This window comes from Vulpes lagopus, chromosome 14, assembly GCF_018345385.1.
Source record: "Vulpes lagopus strain Blue_001 chromosome 14, ASM1834538v1, whole genome shotgun sequence".
Lineage (NCBI taxonomy): Eukaryota > Metazoa > Chordata > Mammalia > Carnivora > Canidae > Vulpes > Vulpes lagopus.
This window is the reverse complement of record NC_054837.1, coordinates 26379180-26400424: the sequence shown is the minus strand read 5'-3', so window position 1 is coordinate 26400424 and position 21245 is coordinate 26379180. Positions and strand designations below refer to the sequence as shown.

Below are 21245 nucleotides of genomic sequence, written 5' to 3'. Positions count from 1 at the left end.
GGAGCACCCAGTAGGTGCTATGTCAGTGTTTACTTTAAAAAAGAAAAGAAAAGAAAAGAAAAGCCAGGAAAACCATAGGTTGGATCACAAAATGCTATGGGAGCTTTTGAGGCTGGAGATCTGGATGTTTATGTGAAATTAAGAGCTTTTTGTAGACCCAGTTGGCAATTAGTTCCAAATTATGAAAGAAATCATGTGTGGCCCAAACAAAGCATCTGTGCCAGGCAGGAGCTGGGTCAGTCTGGGACCCAGGGCTTCCAGCCACCTTCCCAGAATTGTTTCCACTCTGGCTGTAGAGTCTCCTGTTCTAGATTCTTTTTCTGAGAACACCCTTACTCTCTGGGTTCTCACAAGCTTCCTGCAAATGCTACTCACTGAGTGTCTACCTTGTGCTAAGCACTTAGTAGAAATAAACTCATCAGAATCCTACGAAGGAGGAAAGTGTGTCCCATTGCACAGATGAGCAAACTGAGGCTCGTCTCCCAGCTGGTGAGTCTCCCATCAGGGATTTGAACTGAGGTTTACCAGCCCCCAGGACCAGAGCCTAAGCACCACTCTCTGCTTCCTTCTGGGCTTCTTAGCAGCCTCACGCCTCCTTGTATTACCTTTCAGGCTCCAGGCAGGCTGGTCTGTCCATCCCAGCAGTCAGCCCGACAGACAGAGGAAACAGGAAGAGCTGACAGATGAGGAGAAGGAAATCATCAACAGAGTGATTGCTCGAGCTGAGAAAATGGAAGAGATGGAGCAGGAGCGAATTGGGTGAGGCTTCCCATCCACCTGGAAAGCCCCCGAGGCCTGCGGGCCAGCAGGCTATAATGGGGTGGAGTGGACTACCTTGGGGTGGGGTTGCCACTCACCTGGCAGAACTGGAGTCCTTGTGGTGCAAGGTGGGAGACCTCAGGGAGGAGGAGAGAGAATGGGTTGGGGACTGGCCAGGGTGGGGGCTTCACAGTTGGGAGTGCCTTACAGAGGGTGGTGGGAGGTTGTCATTGGAGCCTGGGGGCCCATGGTTGTGAGCACAGGGCATCTGGGCTAACGTAGAAATATGTTCTAGAAGCACTGTAGAACAACAGAATGTATAGCTGAGGAAGAGGTAAGGAGGAGAGTGTCTAGGGACAGTATGTCAAGTAGCACATTTGAAATGAGTTTATATAAGAGAATGGCAGGAACAGATCCTGAAAGAGGGAGACAGCATGAGAGGGAGGCAGCAGAGGTTAACCTGGTGGGTCTGGACTCGAGGAACTGGGGCTTCATCCCAGCTCCCTGCTTGCCTGCTCTGGGTCCTGGGCATGATGCTTCGTCTCTCTGAGCCCCCTGTTCACACGCTTTGTTGAGCAGAGGACGTGACAGTCTCATCTCAAAGGACTGTTGCAAGCAAGGTGAAAAGATGCATGTACGCTCCCCAGCCTAGACCCCGGTGACACTTCATGTTTCATTAATGGTAAAGAGAAGAGAAAAAATAGTGTTTGGAGGGCAGAGATTTTTTTACACATGTATGAGAGGCTGGGTGACACGTGTGTCAGAAAGTGACAAAGTCAATGAGCGACGGTCCCAGCTAGAGAGGAAGTGAGCTGTATCTGGGGGGGTCCTGCGAAGGAGTGGGGCAAGTGTGGGGGACTGTGGCTGTGGGTATGTGTATCTGGGGCCTCTTGGCATAGATGAAAAACTGGCTGTCAGGATGCCAGGCCACTGGAGGGTCCTCCAAGACCAGGACCTCAAATGGACCTCCTCCTCTGCAGCCACCACCTCCAGGCCCTTCTGCCAGTGGCAGCCTTTGCCAACTGCTTACAACTGATATAGGTACCCAGGTTCCCATTTATCTCCCCACCCACATACTCGGTGAGGTGTTCTCAAGGTTCTTGGATGGTAAGGGGAAGTTGGTGGCTTTGGTTGGCCTCCGCTGATAATTTTACTCAGGGTGGGATGGGGCGTGCTGCTAACAGATGACAAACCGCTGGTGTCAGCTTCATGCTCCACCCTCTGTCTGCTTACTCTGCTTACTCAAGATTGCTAAAGGGGCCTGCTTATAGGGCTGAATTCTTGTTTTGCTTTTTAAAAGATATATCAAGAGTGGGGGGTTGTCCAGGCAGGAGTGTATGTGTGTGTTCACTTCACCCAGCAATGGGCCTCAGCCTTTTGAAGTGAGGAATATGGGTAAGAAGGGTAAATGCTTAAAAGCAAAACTCCTCTCACCCTTTTCCTGTTGTAGCATTTACCACCAGATAGCATTTTATAGTTTACCTAGTTAGTCTGGCTATTATATATCTCCCTGTTAGATTGTAAGATTACTGAGAGTCGAGATTTTTTTTTTTTGAGAGAGATTTTTTTTTTTTTTTTTTTTTTTGCCTGTTTTGTTCACTAGTGAATTCTCAGAGCCTGGCACACAATAAGTATGGCTTATGTCAGGGGCTGTCTCTCATCCAATCAGCCATGGCCAAGGCTGCTGACTCTTCATGGCAGGTGGGCTGCCTCTGGGGGTAAAGTTACAGAGGTCTCTGTGGACTGAGCTGATTCTAGCTTGAGCATTCTAGAACAGAATAGTTGGGTTCCCTGCCTTGCCCTCCAAGTCTTATCATATGGCCCCAGCTAGCCTGATGATGTGGTAAGAATAGCACAGTGGTTTAGTTACTGGGACCCCAGAGTCAGAGATGCCTGGGTTCAAATTCCAGCTCGACTACTTCCCCTCTGTGTGACCTTAGATAAACCACATGAACCTCTCTGTGCCTCAGTTTCCTCATCTGTAAAATGGGGACAACATTAGCACATAATTCTTGATGAGTGTTTAATTAGTGTGCAAAGGATTATCGTAGTGCCTGGCACAAAGCACACGCTCCATAAATGGTGGCAATCATTTAAAGATAAATTTGCTAAAGAAGCTCAGTTTTTGACACTGGCCAAGGCCTCCGTTCTAGAACAATGCCCCAAGACTCCTGTTGGGCAAGCCCTGGAATTCCAGCAGCCCTGGCTTCCCCAAAGGGAATTTGAGAGGCTTCCAGGGAGGCTTGGGCCAAGCCCTGATGACAGTGTTCCTTTGCTGAGATGGTCTGCTTTCTGCCAGAGGTGGGGAGGACAGTCCCGTGGGGTTCTGGCTGTGGTTCTTTCCCTGCACTATTCCAGCAGCCGGTGCTTGCTGGTGGCAAGCCCGATGTTATTGGTGTCTTACTATCTCAACCCTACTCTCATTCCTGTTCTAACCATGCTTCCCTGGGAAAGGATCAGAGTGGAGTCAGATGAAAGCAAAATGACACGTCAGACACGTGTCAAGGCTGAAAACGGGGTGTTATCGGGGCTCCCACTTCAGAACCTAGGGCTCTCAGTTAATGAGCCTTTGGGACCCCAGCTCCCCTATCCATTTAATGAGGCAGGTCAGGCTGATTCTCAGGATCCTTCCTGCTCAGGCTCTATAATAGCTGAGTGTGTCTCATGGAGGGAAGACCCTATCCCATGCTGTTGGCTGGCCCTCTCAGACCTACTGAGCTCCGTCCAACTGTTAAAATTGAAGATGTATGTGAGAACCTTCCAGGTTCACACCAGCTCTGTGATATGGAATCTTTTTCCTATTAACTAAGTGAAAGCCATCTGGGAGCAGTGTGAAATCATCATTAACAAACATAATAAAAGATCATCATCATACTAGGTACTGTTTACTGAGGATTTACTATGTGCCAAGCCCTGAATCTAAAACTTCCTGTGGATTAACTCGCTAACTGCTCCTCTCAACCTTGTCAAGTATGTGCTATTATTGTCCTTTATCCCAGATGAGGAAACAGGCTTAGAGAGGTGATTTGTCCAAGGTCACTTACTCAAGGTGATATGGAGCCAAGATATACATTCCTGTCTGGCTGACTTTCAGAATTTTGCTTTTAATTCTTAGGTGTCTTTCCTGAAGGCCTGGCCCCACATTCTCAGACTCTGAAGAATATGGAAATTTCAAAAGCTTGGGTGTGGAGGGAGACACTGTGGGTCGGGAAGTTCGAACCTTCTGTGTGCTGGCTTAGTGATGTCTTCCAGTTCTTGTTCACCTATTTGTACCTCCAAATCTGCCAGTCCTGGTGGGCATACTCCTGTGGCTCTGAGAGATCCAGGGAAGAATCACCTGCAGGCCTCCCAGGAGGCGCTGCCTCCCTGGGGCAGTTCGGCCAGAGCTGGCCACCTCAGGGAGCCCCCCAGGCAAGCAGCAGAGTAGAGCTGCTTCTCTTTCTACTGCTTCTTTGCTTCTGCCCTGGGGGTGCCTCACCACTCATCCCACAACTCAACTCTGCTCTCTTCAGCATCCTGGGGAGGGAGAGATGACAGCCAGAAGGGAAACTCATGAAACAGCTGCATTTTGCCCCCACATTCCTTATTGAAGTGCTAAGTGGGATAGCAGAGTTTGTTTTATATGCCCTGACTGCTCTTTGCAGGAAAGGAAATGAACTCCAGGGAGATTGCTTGAGTTATCGATTGCTGTGTAACAACCACCGAAAACGTCATGACTCAAAGCATCAACCATTATGATTTTTCACAATCCTGTGGGTGGAGAATTTGGGCAGGGCTCTGCTGGGTGGGTTTTCTGTTCCCCTGTGGCCTGGACTTGGGTCACTCAGCTGGCTGGACTGCACTGGAAGAGCCATGAAAGCTCTGCTCCCACGTCTGCACTTTAGTGCTTTCTTTGTGGCCCATTTTCTCTGTGGGATCTTGCCCTTTCCAATAATCTGGCCTAAACTATACATGGCAGCTAGGTTCCAAGGGAACAAGGATGGGAAGTTGCCAGGATTCTTAGCAGCTGGGTCTGGAACTGGTAGGGCATCACCTCTCCACCATCTATTTGAGAGGGAAAATAGGTCCCTTTTCCTTATGGAAGAATGATCTAGGCCCCCAGAGAAGGAAGGCATTAATGTTGGGCATCTTTGGAGACTCTACCACTGTATGCAAAAAAAGACGAGTTTAGTATAAGGGTGTAAAGATATCTCACGGGGTCCAAGGCCAAGAACACAGCCTGGCCTCATGAAAGATTTTCCTCTCATCCAACATGTTAGACACTGTATCCATGTTGTACCTCCTTGGTTTCCTTCTTAGTCCTAATTTCAGATTCCTAGGGAAGGAACTCCAACTGGCCCAGCTCACCCTGAGGACCCACCTCTCATCTAGTCAGCTGTGGCCAGGGGTGCCAGGCTGTACCAACATGGCTGTTGAGTGTGACAAGGACAGACCTCTGTGAGTTGGACACACTCATAGGGTGTCCACCAGACTTTTGAGCATATTGGCGCTGGAGTCAAACATTTGCCTAGGAAAATCAGCTTGTGGTTTTTGTTTTGTTTTGACCCAGGGGTAGGTCCCTCTGCATCATTATTGTATTTCTTTCTGTCCAGAGCCTCTCAAAGGCATTGGCTCACATATCCTGCCTGCCAAGGGACAGGCAGTCGGGTGGCTTCCATTTGAGGTCAATTTCCCTAAACAGATGGGCCCCAAAAAGTAATTAGGATTTGTCCTTAACCTTGGTGTCCAGACGCTGTGATGGAGGGGGAAGGCAGAAAGACACAGGGAGACCTGTTGTTGACAGAATCTGCTGGATTCTATAACCTTCCCATCTCAGTACCATGATCTCCTATATTTTTGGCACAGAATTTTTCCAAAATGTGGACAGAGGGAGAAGTGAGTAATAATACACATAACTTCTACCCTGAATCAGGTAGACGTTTTTCCTAGGTTGACAGGCTGACAGTAAGCCAGGTCATATTCTCTTCTTTCAAAAGGAAGACCATGCCCCATTTCCTTTTTTTTTTTTAACCTGGAGTCCTAAATGTTTTATAAAGAGAATTCAGGGGTTTGGAGGCATATATGCATGTGTTTGTATTTTTTGAGAAGAAATATTAATGGATTTCATCAGACTTTGGACAGAGGGAGCCTCTGAAACCTTCTATGTTAAGAATCACTGAGTAGTAGTATCTGTGTCCCCAAGTATTGGATCAATGATATCTAATGTCCAATCACATTAATACATTATGCAACCTGTTTGTACAAGATGAATATGCAAGTCGTCCTAATTTCTTAAGTAGCCCAGTGTCTGGTATAAAACAGAGAATGATGAATGCATGTTAGATGAATAGTTCATACTGAACGATCCTAAACCCCAAACCCCTCATTGAATCACTTTGACCTCACTGCCTCCTGAAACTTATCTGTAAAATGGGGACTTGGCCCCTGGGGTCTCTAAGTCCCTCCACCCCAGGGCTTTTCAACCTTCATACTACATACATTTGGGGACAGATAATTCTTTGTGCTGTGTACTGCCTTGTGCTTTGTAGATTATTTTAGCCACATTCCCGACCTCCACCCACTAGATGTCTGTAGTAACTCCCCACCCAGCTAGGACAACCCCAGATGTCTCTAGCTATTGCCACATGCTCCCTCTGAGAACAGCTGCTCTAGCCCTTTTGTCAGGTGATTCACAAAAGGAAGAAGAAAGAAACTTGAGAAATTTCCTGCCACCATGCTCAGCTTCTAGAGAAACAAAATAATAGCTCACTCCTACAAAGTACCACATGCCAGCACTGTGCTCAAAGCTTTATGTAAATTCCTTTATGTAATTTGCATAACAGCCCTATGCATGAGGCCACATCATTATCACTCCCATTTTACAGATGAGGAAACTGAGGCATAGAGAGGTCGAGCAACTAGCCCAGGGTCATACAGTTAATAAGTGATAAAACTGGGCTTATGAACCCAGACAGGCCCACTCCAGGGCTAAAGTATTACTCTCTTACTCCGTTGTTCTATAGAAAAGCAAGTATTTATTGACAATCACCACCTATAAAATGGGGGTAAACCAAGGAGCTGCTCTCACAGGTTATCGCTGGCCTAAGGAAAACAATGCATGTGGGGTGCCTGGGTGGCACAGTTGGTTGGGCGTCTGACTCTTGGTTTTGGGTTGGGTCATGATCTTGGGGTCGTGGGATCAAGCCCCACATCAGCCTCTGGGTTTAGTGAGGAGTCTGCTTGGGACTTTCTCTCCCTGTCCTACCGTCCCTCTCCCCCTCAAATAAATAAATCTTTTATTAAAAAAGAAAAGAAAATAGGACATGTGGAGTACTTAGCACAGAACCTGGTAAGTGTGACTATTACTGGGTTTGTAATGACCCAGCACCTTGCCTGGCATTGACTACCTTAACTCAGCCAAACCCTCCAGCAGTCTTTCTCTCTAGGCTCCCTGTCTCCAGCTCTGAGCCGAGGTGAGCACACCACCCTCCCACCCCAGCCAAAAAGCTGAGGCCTGGGCGGGAATCCCATTCACCAATCCATCAAGGAGAGAAATTAGGATCTCCGGCTCTCCAGGTGTCGACTGCAATAAACAACAGTGAGAATTAATGAGTCTGAGATGCTCACACCCCGCATGCCAGCCGAAGGGCTTCGTGATAGAGCAGCTCAGTCATTTAAGGACAAGCTGCCGAGATACCTTGGCCATGGAGGCTCAGGCCAGCCTCCGTCAGAGCAGCCACGTCCCCATTCACAGCAGGTGATCTGATCTTGACTTAAGGAAACACCAAGTTTAATAAACTTCACGGTAATATCTCCCCATTGGGCAATTGGGGTCAGGGGGAAAAGCAGCACAGTTCTGGAATTGATGGTGTGTGTGTGTGTGTGAGAGAGAGAGAGAGAGAGAGAGAGAGAACAGAGGGAGAATCAGAGAGACAACATGACATGGATGCTCCCACTTCAAGCTGTTTTTATGAATTGTGTGTCCTCAGAAGCCCCCGCTGCTCCAAAGGCAGCAGCTCCAGCCCGGTCCCCACATCCCCATCAGTGATGCATCCCCGGCTTTTCGCCTTCCCCTCGCCCATCAAGGAATCACCCACAAAGCCATCATGCCTCACGGCAGGGCGCCTTGGCTCTGCAGCCTGCCACATTAAGCCTCCTTCCTGGCGTAATTATACATCCATTAGCCTTCTCCGCAACATGCATCGAGACGCTGCAGCAGTACGCCGTTGAAAGCTCCCAAGTGGTTGCCTGAATGTTTCTGAGGCCAGTCGGCGCTCTCTGAGGGAGTCTGAGCTTTACAAACAGGCCGTGTCTGTCCTCGACTTGGTTCCTGTCCTTGTCTGGAGAGGGCAGCCAAATGGGGCTGGGCTTCTGCGAGGGTGGTGGAGTTACAGCTGTGCGTGTGAAGGCGCATTCTGCGTGGAGGTATGATCGTGCGTGAGTGTGTGTGAGTGTGCAGGAGTGTGTGTGAGTGTGCATGAGTGTGCTCTCAGGTGCACACGGACATGGGCCCCTAGAGGCGTGCCTGTGGACATACATGTTCACCTGTGTGGACATGTGCCATCCATGTCCGTTTCTAGCCACCACAGCTCCTTCAGAAGCTTTTCAAAAGATGGATTTCATGGGCAGATTATAGCATCCTGATTACATAGAAAAAGTAGAGTAGTGAGTAGAGGGAGTTATAAAAGCCACAGATTTCCAGAAGAAATAATTAGCAACAACCATTTACTGAGTGGTTATCATGTTCTGGACATTTTACAAACACTCCTATTTTTGCCACAACCCTAGGAGGTAAGGACTTTGTTTTCCCTAGTTTACAGATGAAAAACAGAGAGGCTCAGAAAGGTTAAGTAACTTTCTTGGGGTCACAGAACTAGGAAATGGCAAAGCCAAATATGGACCCAGGCAAGCTCACCCCAGAACTGGCACTCCACCCCTTGCATCACTGCCTATTTCTAAATTCTGAAAGTGTGTGCGTTCTTGTGTGTGTGCATATGTGCATGCATGTGTGCATGTGTACCTGTGTGTAGGGAATATGCATTTTCCGGGGGTTGAGCATGAGCAGCTAGAGAAGGTGATTTTGAATCCTGCTGAGACCAAAGTTTGGCTTGTCCTTCATAGAACTTACAATGAGCACGATTATGATGATCTGTGTGATGAAGTCAGCGATGCCTGAGCCCTCTCTACAATGCCAGCTCCATGCAGGCAGGGACTCACCTGTTTTGCTCCCTGTTGTGTCCTGGTTGTCTATTTGGCACAGGGAAGTGCTCTGTAAATATTTGAATGAATGAGTAGCCCATCTGCATCCATTTGGGTAGCAAAGTCAGACTAAGTTGGGAATCCACTTCCCGCTGCCTCCAGGGGTTGTCCACTGGTGCCCAGAGAGAGATGTACCCTTTCTGGTGCCTCTGGGAGCATCCTGGGCAGTGGGAGACATCACAGAGTAAACAGCAGCTCCCTTAAGCGCCTGGTGATGGATGGTGTTTCCTGGATGCAAGGCACGAGTGGTAGTCATAAAGTTAATTGGGCCTGTAAAGACATAACTAGAGAAATGACAGGCACAAATGGTGTCCAGCTAATTGGGCACTTAATGTGGAGGCATCAGACAGGCAAACAAACCAGGCTGCCAACACAGAGAGGTCCTTCTCTTAGGCACCGAGGGATCTTCTATTTCAAAACACCAGGGGAAGTCTTGATGTTTCAGCCTCAGGCTCTGATACTCCCAGACCATCTGCCCGGGGGACGAAACTTGAGTTGCATCTCATCTAACCCCACAGTAAAGTCTGGGAAAGGGCCCCCAGAGAACAGAGGCTTTTCAAGGTCATTGACTGGAGAAGGTAGGATTCGAACACACGGCTTTTAACCCTGCCTTACCTGTTCACTATCTTCAAATATGCACATTCTCTTCTCTTTTTAAAATATTTTATTTATTTATTTATTCATGAGAGACGCAGAGAGAGAAGCAGAGACATAGGCACAATGAGAAGCAGGCTCCCTACGGGGAGCCCGATGTGGGACTCGATCCCAGGATCCCAGGATCAAAACTTGAGCCAAAGGCACACGCTCAGCCATTGAACCACCCAGGGGTTCCACACATTCTCTTTTAATATGAGGACACCACGTGTTCATTATGGAAGGTTAAGGAAACATAGTAGAAGTTGGCTAATCTGGTGCTTGAGGCAGGGAGGCAGAGGCTTTAAAGAAGGAAATTAAAAACAAAAAAGGAAATAAAAGTTACTCATAACCTCACCTCCCAGTGACTATCACTGAATATTTGGGTGCGTTTCCTTTCTAATTTATTTTTTTGTCCAGCCAACACCACGAAGAGATTGGGATGTGCGTATTCCAAACCCAGATTCATACCCTAACTACAACTCTACATCCTGGGTCCTGGGGGGTCTCTTTCCCCCTTTCACATAATGAGGGCATCTTCCCATGTGGTTTGCCCTACTGCTCCCTTTCTACAGGGCTTCCCATAGTATGGCCAGAAATTCTCCAGGATCAGGAGCGGACAGGGAGCCGCTTCAAAATTCAGACTCCCAGGCCCCACTGCAATCCCACAGAACCATTGTCTGCATGCTGAACACTCTCCCCAGATGATCTAGAGACACCCTGAATTTTGAGGACATCCCCCCATGTGGCGGCTCTCCACAGGGCTGCATGCCACAGTACTGTTCATGGGGCTTCAGCAGATCCACAGCTGATGAGGTTTAGATTTTATTTATTTATTCATGAGAGACACACAGAGAGAGGCAGAGACATAGGCAGAGGGAGAAGCAGGCTCCCTGTGGGGAGCCTGATACAAGACTCAGTCCCAGGACCCCAGGATCACAACCTGAGCTCGACCACTGAGCCACCCAGGCATTCCCATGCATTGATATTCTTTTCGAATGCTCCCTGGGTGACTGACACTCATTGAGGGTTGCAGGCGTCCTTCAGGATGCATATAGGGTCCTCCTGCCAAGACTGGAAAGGATAAACTTTCCTTTGGGGATAAAGAAATGGAAATGTTTGATCACTAAGGTAAAGACCCATCTGTGACCCACGGTCCTCCATGATATAATTTTGACTTAGCTTCCTGCAAAGTTTCATTTCTAAATGTATGATCTTTGGCTGTTGGAGGTGTCTGTGTTGGGGCCACAGAGAGGTTGTCCAAACACCAGACTGCAGGAACACCCCCACCCCCGCCCGCTCCTCCAATCTTGGAGCAGAAAAGGAAGGTGTGCTCCTGCCACCCTACATCCTTCTCTCCTTATTGGCTTCTACCAAATTCATGAATAACAAGGGTCCCTGAGCTTGGACATCTGAATGATGATCTTAAATCTGTTGCTTTTCATGCCATTTGCTGCACAGATAGAAGCTAATGAGACATTCTCCATACAAGGCCTGTTAATGGGGCCTTTGGGCATTTAGGAGTGAGCGGTGGAAGGAACTGGCATGTGGGTGGAGGCTTTTGCAAGCAGTGAGTGAATCTGTGGCCCTGATTTTCCAAGAGGAGGCAGGAAAGCCTCTAAGTTTCCAGAGCAAAGAACACCGCAGTTGAGAACTAGGTCATCCGTCTTGTGCTGTCTTCCTGAGGCTTGACCTGAGGCGAGAAGCCAGGAGGGCTTCATGGAAAGCAAAGATGATTTACTGACACAGAGAACTAGATTCTCGCCCTCGCTGAGCAACCCCAGGCAAGCCTCTTACCCTCTCTGTGCTTGCGGACCTGTACTGACAGAGTGAGAAGAACAAAATCTAACCGTATCCTGACTAGGGCAGTGGATGAAGGGGGAAAAATGGTAAAAGAGAAAAGTGTGTACAAGCAAAACATCACCATGCATTTACCATCCTCCACCTCCATCGGCTCACCTCATTGTCTCATCATATTTTATAATTCTACAGCATTGAAAGTCCTCCTGAAGTTTATCTGCTGTAGACAGCTTCAGGCCGTTTCCTTAAACCATAGCTTTCCAAAGGAAATCTAATTGGACAGCCTAAGCAAACAAAAGAGATAAATGCAGACGTGCTGTGGAATCACCTCGGCCTCCCACTGGGTTAAGGCGTGGCCCCTAAATGGGGCTCTAAGGAACCCCGGGGTGCCATAAAGCACAGTTTGACAACCACTGATTCAGCCCAACACCTTCTGTTTTACAGGTGTGGAAATTGAAGCCCAGAGAGGCAAAATCCTGGGCCAAACTGCAGATTTCTCAAACTTGCTTTGAGAGCTTTTCAGGGAAACAAAATGATGGGGCAGAATGGTGGGTGTCTTGTCCCAAGCTCAGGGGAGCAAGGGGCAGGCAGACAGAAGCAGCTGGGGTAGCTGGGTGTGTGTAACTTGGTATTTACCAATGACTGAGGGTCTCCCTTGGTCTGGGAACTGGAGGGGGATGGAGCAGAGTGGAGATCAGACTGTTCAGGAAGATCCTTGTGGCTCCGCTTGGCGCAAAGCAGCATGGTTGTGTTGTGGTTAAGAACAGGAACTCAGGACAGACTGCCTGGGTCTGGATCCCAGCTCTCTCCACCTCCCAGCTATGTGACTTGAGTAAATCACTTAACCTGTCTGTGCCTCAGTTTCCCCACTTGGAAAACAGGGACAAGAATAGTGCCCAGCTTATTGTACTGCTGGAAGCATTCATTAAGAAAAGCCATGTGGAGTGCTTGTCTCTCCACCTGGCACATAGTAAGTGCTCAGTAAACACCAGCTACTGTTACTCTAGGCTGTGTTCTGAGACCATGGAGTGGGGCTTGTGCCCAGTGACCGCTCCCACCCATCATCCTATAAGAACAATTTCTAGGAAGAACATAGAGAGAGTGGGGAAGGGAAGAGGAGGAGGAGGAGGAGGAAAGAAAGAGTACCACTCACCACTCTGGCTCTGTGCGTCCTGCCTCCCAAAGCAGCTCTGTCCGATCTGGGTCACAGCAGAGGCTCTGGAGCCTGCAGGCTGCTCTTGGCTCTTCCCGGGGCAGAGCGGCTCTCTGCTGAATGAAGCACAAAGGGAGAAGCTGCTATTTATAACATTGCGAATCAGAGCACATTGAGGGGATGGCAGGAGCGAGGAGGGCCTGTGGGGAGAGTCAGCATCAGGTGGCTGCCAGGCAGGGCTGCCAGGGACCTTCTAGACCCTGTGATGCCCAAATCACATCCCATCAGTTCCCATGCCCAGGGTGCCCGCTGATGGACCCCAGCCCATGGAGGGGCAGGCAGCGTCCAGCTCCATCCTGAGAATGGAAGCAGGTGTGCTAGGGACAGGGCTGGAGAATGGCCAAGATAAAGAGCAGCTGCAAGTAAACCTTGAGTGACAAGTGAAGACACCCAAGTGAAGACATCTTGTAGACAATTAGATCAACAAATCTGGAGCTCAGAAGGCAGTTTCCCTGGAGGAGATGACATGAGGTAGAAAGTCTAGATGAGGTGCTTAATCAGCAGTCAATAGAAGATATGGGAGATTTGGGGCATGGTCTGGAAATCTATCAGGATTTCATGTGCACCTACCTTTTTCTGGGGAAGGGTCCAACAGTCATCATCAGATACTCAGGAGCCCACAGCTCAGAGAAGAGTAAGACCATCAACCTGATACTCTGGGAGATGCTCATGGCCACTGGTCCTGTCGGGCCCTCATTACTGTCTCTGCTTCCAGGCGCCTGGTGGACCGTCTAGAGAACATGAGGAAGAACGTGGCCGGGGATGGGGTGAACCGCTGCATCCTATGTGGAGAACAGCTGGGGATGCTGGGCTCTGCCTGTGTGGTGTGTGAGGACTGTAAGAAGGTACCATCACCCTCCTTCTCCCTGCTTCCCCACTCATCTCATGCACAGAACTAGGCCTGGGTTCGAGCCACCCTGGGGGGCCCTGGGTCTTGGGGGTGGAGCTTGGATCCTGAAGGTAGTTGCCAGCATATGATTCCTGTGGGGTGCTCCCATGCCCAACTATCTTCTAGGCAACCCTGATTTTAGTTCCTCTCCTGGAAGAGGCTCTTCCCCTCCTGTCCCCTTGGAGCGCAGCTCCATCCTGGGTGAGCTTGGGTGCCTAAGTAGGACTTGAGCTGTGTTCCAGCCTGCAAGTATCCTGGTGTGGCTTAGCAAGTTTATGTGTCAGGCTAAAGAGCATGCTGGGCAGGTGTCTACATCATGGCAAGTTTGCCAAGTGTCCTTTTACCTGGCTTAGGAAGCCCCTCTCCAACCAAGTTAGAGCTGCTGGGTTTCTTGAAAACATTCATTCTTGAAGGGGAGTCTCCCTGTGCTCCCTCCACCCTACACCCTTCCCTCAAGCTGTCAGCACTTGATGATTCCAGGACACAGATGCAACTATGCTTGGGTCTGCCCGATTCCCAGGAAAGGAAGTCAGGGGAACCCCTGGGCCGGAGACATCCATAAAGTCACTTGGCACTTCCTGCCTGGGGTCCCACTTAGCGCTTAGAATGCAATATCAGGGAAAGTTTATCAAGGCCAAAACACTTACCTGCTGCAGTCAAGCAGATAGTAACAATTTCCTGACCTGTTGGGTTTTCCTTTTTGTCCTGACTGGCAGGAAACTCAGCCAATAATGTTCCATCACACAGTCATGGCTTTTACACGGGTGACTGCCATCTCCTTGGAAAGTTGAACCTGCAGCCATAGTCTAGGTTATGTCATGATTCATGCAGAAAAGAAAGAAGAAATAAATTAACAAACAAATAAACATATGGCCTTTCCTCTTGAAAATTCATGTCAGCCATCTCCCCTGTATGGATACTGAACACTCAGACCCCAAGGGGACTCTTGGAGAACTCCAGAGAATTCACTCCTCCAAGGCTGGGGAGTGACACAGTTCTTGTTATTGGAAATTAAGACTCATATTGGAACTTTAATCCTAACTGGCCTTGGTCATGGGAGGGAGGGGAGAGGAGAGTTCCAGCTCTTTACATCCACCAAGAGAGAATGGGGCTCAGTTGCCACACTTCCCAGCCCCTTCGCCCCACTCACTAGCCCCTCAAAACCTGGCATATCTGAGTGTGCCCTGGGCTATATTCTGTCCCCAGAATGTCTGCACTAAGTGTGGCGTGGAGACCTCCAATAACCGCCCGCATCCCGTGTGGCTCTGCAAAATCTGCATTGAGCAGAGAGAGGTGAGTGGGTTGGTCCTTCCTGTCTGGCTTGTAGAGCTCCCTTCCTTGCTTGTGCAATCCTCCCTTCCTCACTGTAACCAGGGAAACAGGGTGGCACTTGAGGGCTGGGAAACCTACTTAGGTATATGTCATAAGGGATTAGTCAAAAGGAGCCAGGCCAGTGGTAAACTCTGGCAGAACAGTCCATGAGCATTTGAATGAATTTCTTTTCTTTTCTCCCACTTCTGTGACTTTTCTCTTCCTAAAAGTAGGGAGCACACCACATTTAAGAGGTGGAAGACATGAAGTCCAGTTATTATCCTTCCACTCTCTTCACTGTGTAACCCTATACCAGTTCATCACCTTTCTGATATTCAACTTCATCCATCAAGAAAATGGGTATATTCAGGCCCTTTCTCCTGGGTGTTTGCAGATGTTGTGTGAATCAAATACGATTTGTGACAGGCTATGTACCATGTCAGTGTGCTGAGGGCAGAGAGCAAAGTTAAAAGCTGGCACTCATGAAGGCAGAACTAACAGTGCTTGGCTGCCATGTCTTCATCCTTTCCCTCTCTTACCCCAGGTGTGGAAGCGTTCTGGAGCATGGTTCTTCAAGGGTTTCCCCAAACAGGTCCTCCCACAGCCTATGCCTATAAGGAAGGCCAAGCCCCAGCAGCCCGCCAGTGAGCCTGCTGCTCCTGAGCAGGTCACGCCTGAGCCCAAGCATGCCACCCGGGCTCCAACCCGAGGTAGGACAAAACAGCTTCCCCTTTTAGGACCAAGGATAGATCTTGGCTAACTGGTCTACCTGGAGGATGTCCTAACATCATGTCTGTGTTTCCACCCAGCTGGTGGACAGCCAGCCTCTGAGCTTGGGTTTAGAACCCCTATATCCTCTGCACGGCTCACCATGAGCCCTTATGGCACAGGAAAACAGTATGGGGCTTCCTCAAAAAGTTAAAAATAGAGCTACCCCACAATCTAGCAATCGCACTACTGGCATTTATCCAGACTACAAAAACATTAATTCAAAGGGATACATGCACCCCTATGTTTATAGCAGCATTATTTACAGTAGCGAAGATATGGAAGCAGCCTGGGTCCACCAATTAATGAATGAATAAAGAAGACATAATAGATATAGATATAATGGAATATTATTCTGCCATAAAAAAGAATGAAATCTTGCCATTTGCAACGACATGGATAGAGCTAGAGGATATAATGCTAAGTGAAATAAGTCGGTCAGAGAAAGACAAATACCCTATGATTTTGCTCATATGTAGAATTTAAGAAGCAAAACAAATAAGCAGAAGGAGAGAGAGAGAGAAACCAAGATACAGTCTTTTAGCTCTAGAGAACAAACTGACGGTCACCAGAGGGGAAGAGAGGGGGCAGATGCGTGAACTAGGTGATGAGGATAAAGGAGGGCACTTGTCATGATGAGCACTGAGTGTTGTATGGAAGTGTTGAATCATTACATTGTATGCCTGGAACTAATATATCGTATCATGTGATACAGTCACACTATTGTATAATAGTGGAATTAAAATAAAAACTCTTTAAAAAGAGAGGGTAGCACAGGGAACTCCCCAGCAATGCCAGGCTGCCAAATGAGCTTTTGTTGTCATCCCTGATGGGAGTATTTAGAGGTACAACAGAGATGGAGATTAAAATTGGAAACTGAGGGACTCCAATCACCAAAATACATACTGGAGCCCGAGGAGGACTTGCTGGGAAGGCCTTCCTTGTTCCTGATACCTCTATCAACCATCAGCGTATCTGAAATTGCACTAATTAAAAGTGAAAGATGAGTAGAAAGGAAATTAGTAAATTACCATGGCTATAGATATTATCACTATTATCCAAGCATTATTATTAATTAGTAAAATGATGATAAAAGGGAGAGGCAAAAAAAGTAAAAAGAAGGAAAAAAGCAACTACAATACAAATATACTTTAATTAAGCGAGACAGATAGGACTGGCCATCAAGGCCCTGATAATGATTTCAGTTAACACTAAGTGATAAAATCTGGTCTAATTGACAGTTCTGGGGTTGAGTGCAGGCAGTACTTCTGGAAGCTAAGTTATAGTTGACGGTCTCAGAAGTTGAAACGTCCAACTATGTCTCCCATAGGACGACTTCTCAAGGTGTGCACTACGGTGCCTGCACTTAGAAGGCATCCAATAAGTGCTTTCTTCCTGACATGGCACAAGCAATGTCTATTCCTTGCAGAGAGTTACCAAATTCTTAATTTACATTGCATCCCTGAGGAGCCCCCAGTTTTAATCCCAGAGAAACCTTCCTCCTGGCTAAGCATTACTCCCTGTAGGCTGAGAAGACTGCCTAGGCTAATCGTCAAGATCTGGGACATCTGAGACCAGGAGAACCTGAATCTCAGTTCCAATTCTGCCGCTTCCTAACCTCGTGAGCTTGGTCAAGTCGACTAGCCCCCTGAGACTCTTTCCTCATATGTGAAATGGGGTTGACAACTCACTGGGCTATTTTGAAGATTAAAGAAGATACTACATAGGGGGGTGCTTTGCAGAATGTAGCACTTAGTAAATATCGGCCAATACTATATAACATTAGAGACACAGACATACACATAAATAGTATGAATTCACTTATCAGATAAACTCTGGACAAAGCAAATAACTCCCAAACTGTGGTTGATGAACACCTGTTTGCATCACTAGAAAGAAGTAACATCACCAGCATTGCATAGTGACACCTAAAATATAGCTGGTAATAACATCAGTGCTGGTGAATGTGGGGGAAATGGATACTTTACAAACTGTTGGTAGGACTATAAATCACCTCTAGCCTTTTGGAAGTGGTTGTAGCACAATTTATTAAAATTTGAAGGGTAGGGGGATCCCTGGGTGGCGCAGCGGTTTGGCGCCTGCCTTTGGCCCAGGGTGCGATCCTGGAGACCCGGGATCAAATCCCACATCAGGCTCCCGGTGCATGGAGCCTGCTTCTCCCTCTGCCTGTGTCTCTGCCTCTCTCTTTCTCTCTGTATGACTATCATAAATAAAAAAAATAAAAAAAAAAATTTGAAGGGTATATACCATTTGACCTGGCAATCCCTCTCTGGGAATATATCTAAGAGCAACACAAGAACCAATATAAACAGATACATGTGTAAGTATTTTTATCGTATCACTATTTATGGTAGCCAAACTCTAAATGTTCATTAATGGGATTGTTTATAAGATCTATTATGGGATTGATTATGGGATTTTGATATAGCCATACCATGCTATATTAGGCATCTTTTAAAATTGAATGATGTAAATGTCTATTATAGATTTGGAATTATGCCCATGATAGAAACATTCAGTATTTTTTAACTGACCTTTACTGGACACCCAGTGAGTTCCAAGCTCTGTTCTCTGCCCCTAGGAATACAGTGTTAAATGGAACAGACAAAATCCTTACCCTCACGCAACTAAAATTGTCCTGGGGGGGTGGGGGACAGATACTCAACAAACAGTATTGTACAAATACAGTGTAATACCAGGTAGTGATGGCATCCAGAGGAAAAATGAAGGGGATAGATGTGGCAGGAGGCTCCATGTTGGATGGAATGGCCACAGAAGGACAGTCTGAGGAGCTGTTGTTTGGGGTGAGGGGTAGAGAAGGCTCACGGAACATTTGGGAACATCCTGTGCAAAAGGACCTGAGGTTGGAGCATACCTGGTGAGTCCTGGGGAAAATCAAATCAAGTAAACAGAGCACATTCCAGGACAGTTTGCATGATCATTGGCTAATGATCCCAGTTTACTTCTTAAAGTTTGTGTGTGCTCACATGTGCTTGTGCATGCACAGGAAATAATGGAAATAATAAATGGGAGCTGAAGACGGGAGGGGCCCAGGATCAGATGACAGGTGGGTTCTGTGCACTCAGCCTTCTACTTTGGGACAGGAGCCCTTCTGTCCCATCTCTCTGTTTCCCTTTCTTCACTTAACACGTGCGTTTACCTCCAGGTCCTGAACCGGCCGCTGCTCCCGGGCGAGGAAGCTATGGGCCTCCTGTGCGCAGGGCCTCCGAGGCACGAATGAGCTCAGCCAGCCGGGACTCAGAGAGCTGGGACCATGGCCACGGTGGAGCTGCAGGTGACTCCAGCCGGAACCCGGCAGGTAGGAGACACGGGCGGATCCAGACAGGCTTCCTGGATGAGGAGAATCAAAAGGGATGGGGGCGACAATGACTTAATCCATGTATTAATTCAGTATTTATTGAGCATCCACTATGTGCCACGCTCTGTTCTAGACGCTGTAGTCTATGGTACAGGAAAGACAAATCAGAAGCAATTCTGACTCTAGGCCCTGAGGAAAATGCAACATGCCTTTGAACAAAGTAGGGATGCTTCCCTCTCACACAGCCACCCAAGTTCTCAGGTTGCTGTGATCAGTGGCCTCTGCTGTCCGTGAGGATGGGGTGGGTCAGCATGGCCAGAATGTCCCTCACAGGTGCTCTCAGCTCACTGCAGGTCCCGTGGCTGCCCTCGCAGGGGGTTTATTTGCCAAGAGTGCCCACTGGTGGGAAGCCTTGATTCCTGGACTTCGGAAAAGAGGTCTCCTGGATGGGAAGGGATTGAGCTCCCTAACTTCCTAACTCACAAAGTGCCATGTGTGAGCCCTCACAGCTGCTTCATTTCCTTTGTAGCAAGGGGTAAGACTAGGTCCAAAGTTAGACAGGGCTGAATATTCAGGTCCCATGTTGACCTTTGGCTTCTCTTCCTCAATAGCGGATCTGTAGCTTAGGCCCTCAGTCCCTTTTCTCCTTGGCAAGAGACCTGGGCACATACCCTGTGCTCAACCCACCCTGTACACCCTCTAAGGAACCTATGATTCAGATTCCTAGAGAAAGAAGAATTTCTCAAATCTACAGCATCATGGAACATTTGTTAAGTACCTGCTATGTGCCAGATACTGACCCAGGCTTTTACGTAGATCGTCTCATTTAATCCTTGTCACAACCCCAACCCCTGTTACGAAAATTTACTATTCCCATTTTACAGATGGAGAAACTGAGCTCAGAAAAGTGATGCCACTTGCCCTAGGTCACACAGCTGATCACTGGTTCAAATGCAAATTAAAAAGAGTCTGTCAAAAAAAAAATCCAGTCTGTCTAGCATCAAAGCTTGTGCTTCTTGTGTTTCTCTTCTAGAGGTGAAGTTTTTAATGACAGTGTTTTTTTAAACATCTTTTTTAATGGTGGCGAAATATACTTAATATTAAATTTACCAATTTAACTGTTTTTAGGTATACAGTTCAGTGGCATGAAGCGTATTCACACTGTCATGAAATCATCGCCACTAACCATCTCCAGAACCATTTCATCCCAAACCGAAACTTTGTGCCCATTAAATTTTTTTTTAATTTTTATTTATTTATGATAGTCACAGAGAGAGAAAGAGAGAGAGGCAGAGACATAGGCAGAGGGAGAAGCAGGCTCCATGCACTGGGAGCCCAATGTGGGATTCGATCCCAGGTGTCCAGGATCGCGCCCCGGGCCAAAGGCAGGCGCCAAACCGCTGCAGCCACCCAGGGAGCCCCTTTGTGCCCATTAAACAATAATTCCACATTCCCTCTTTCCCCCATCCCTGCAGCCCCTGGTAACCATTAACCACTATTGATTTGCTTATTCCTGACATCTCATATAAATGGAATTATACAATTTGTGGCCTTTTGTAACTAGCTTCTTCCACTTAGCATTTTGTGTTCAAGGTTCATTCATGTTGTGGCATGTGTCAGAATCTGAATTCCTTTTAAAGGCTGGATAATATCCCCTTGCATGGATAGACATTTTGTTTATCCATTCATCTGTTGACGCGCACTTGGGTTGTTTCCACCTTTTGGCTATTGTGAATAATGAACATTGGTGTGCAAATATCTATTTGAGTCCCTGCTCTTCATTTTGGGGGAGATATACCTATAAGTGGACTAGCTGGATCATATGGTAATTCTGTGCTTAAGTTTTTTTAGGAACCACCATACTGTGTTCTATAGCAGCTTCACCATTTTACATTCTCGCCAGAAATACATAAGGGTTCCAGTTTCTCCACGTGTTCACCAACATTTGTATAGTGTGTGTGTGTGTGTGTGTGTGTCCATCCATCCTAATGCATGTAAAGTGGTATCTCATATTTTTTATTTTCATTTTCCTGATGGTTAGTAATGTTGATCATCTTTTCCTGTGCTCATTGGCTATTTGTGTATTTTCTTTGGAGAAATATATGTTCACATCCTTCACCCATTTTTTTAAATTGAGATGTCTGTTTTATTGTTGTTGAGTTACAGGAGTTCTTTAGATATTCTGGATATTAATCCCTTGTCTTCTCACTCTGTTGATAGTGTCCTTTGATGCACAAAAGTTTTTGATTTTGACAAGTCCTATTTTTCTGCTTTTCTTCTGTCTTCTTTGCTTT

General features: G+C 47.4%; 1 protein-coding gene across 4 annotated transcripts in view; it reads left to right on the top strand.

Annotated features, from left to right (window-relative positions):
• Positions 1–21245, top strand: part of RPH3A (rabphilin 3A) — a 271152-nt gene that overhangs the window by 214361 nt on the left and 35546 nt on the right. For all 4 annotated transcript variants that reach the window (XM_041728337.1, XM_041728335.1, XM_041728336.1 and 1 more), the window contains exons 5-9: positions 613–759; positions 13359–13488; positions 14739–14825; positions 15388–15553; positions 18799–18951. In XM_041728337.1, coding sequence (XP_041584271.1) covers positions 613–759; positions 13359–13488; positions 14739–14825; positions 15388–15553; positions 18799–18951 — 683 coding nt within the window. The remainder of the gene's footprint in view (positions 1–612; positions 760–13358; positions 13489–14738; positions 14826–15387; positions 15554–18798; positions 18952–21245) is intronic.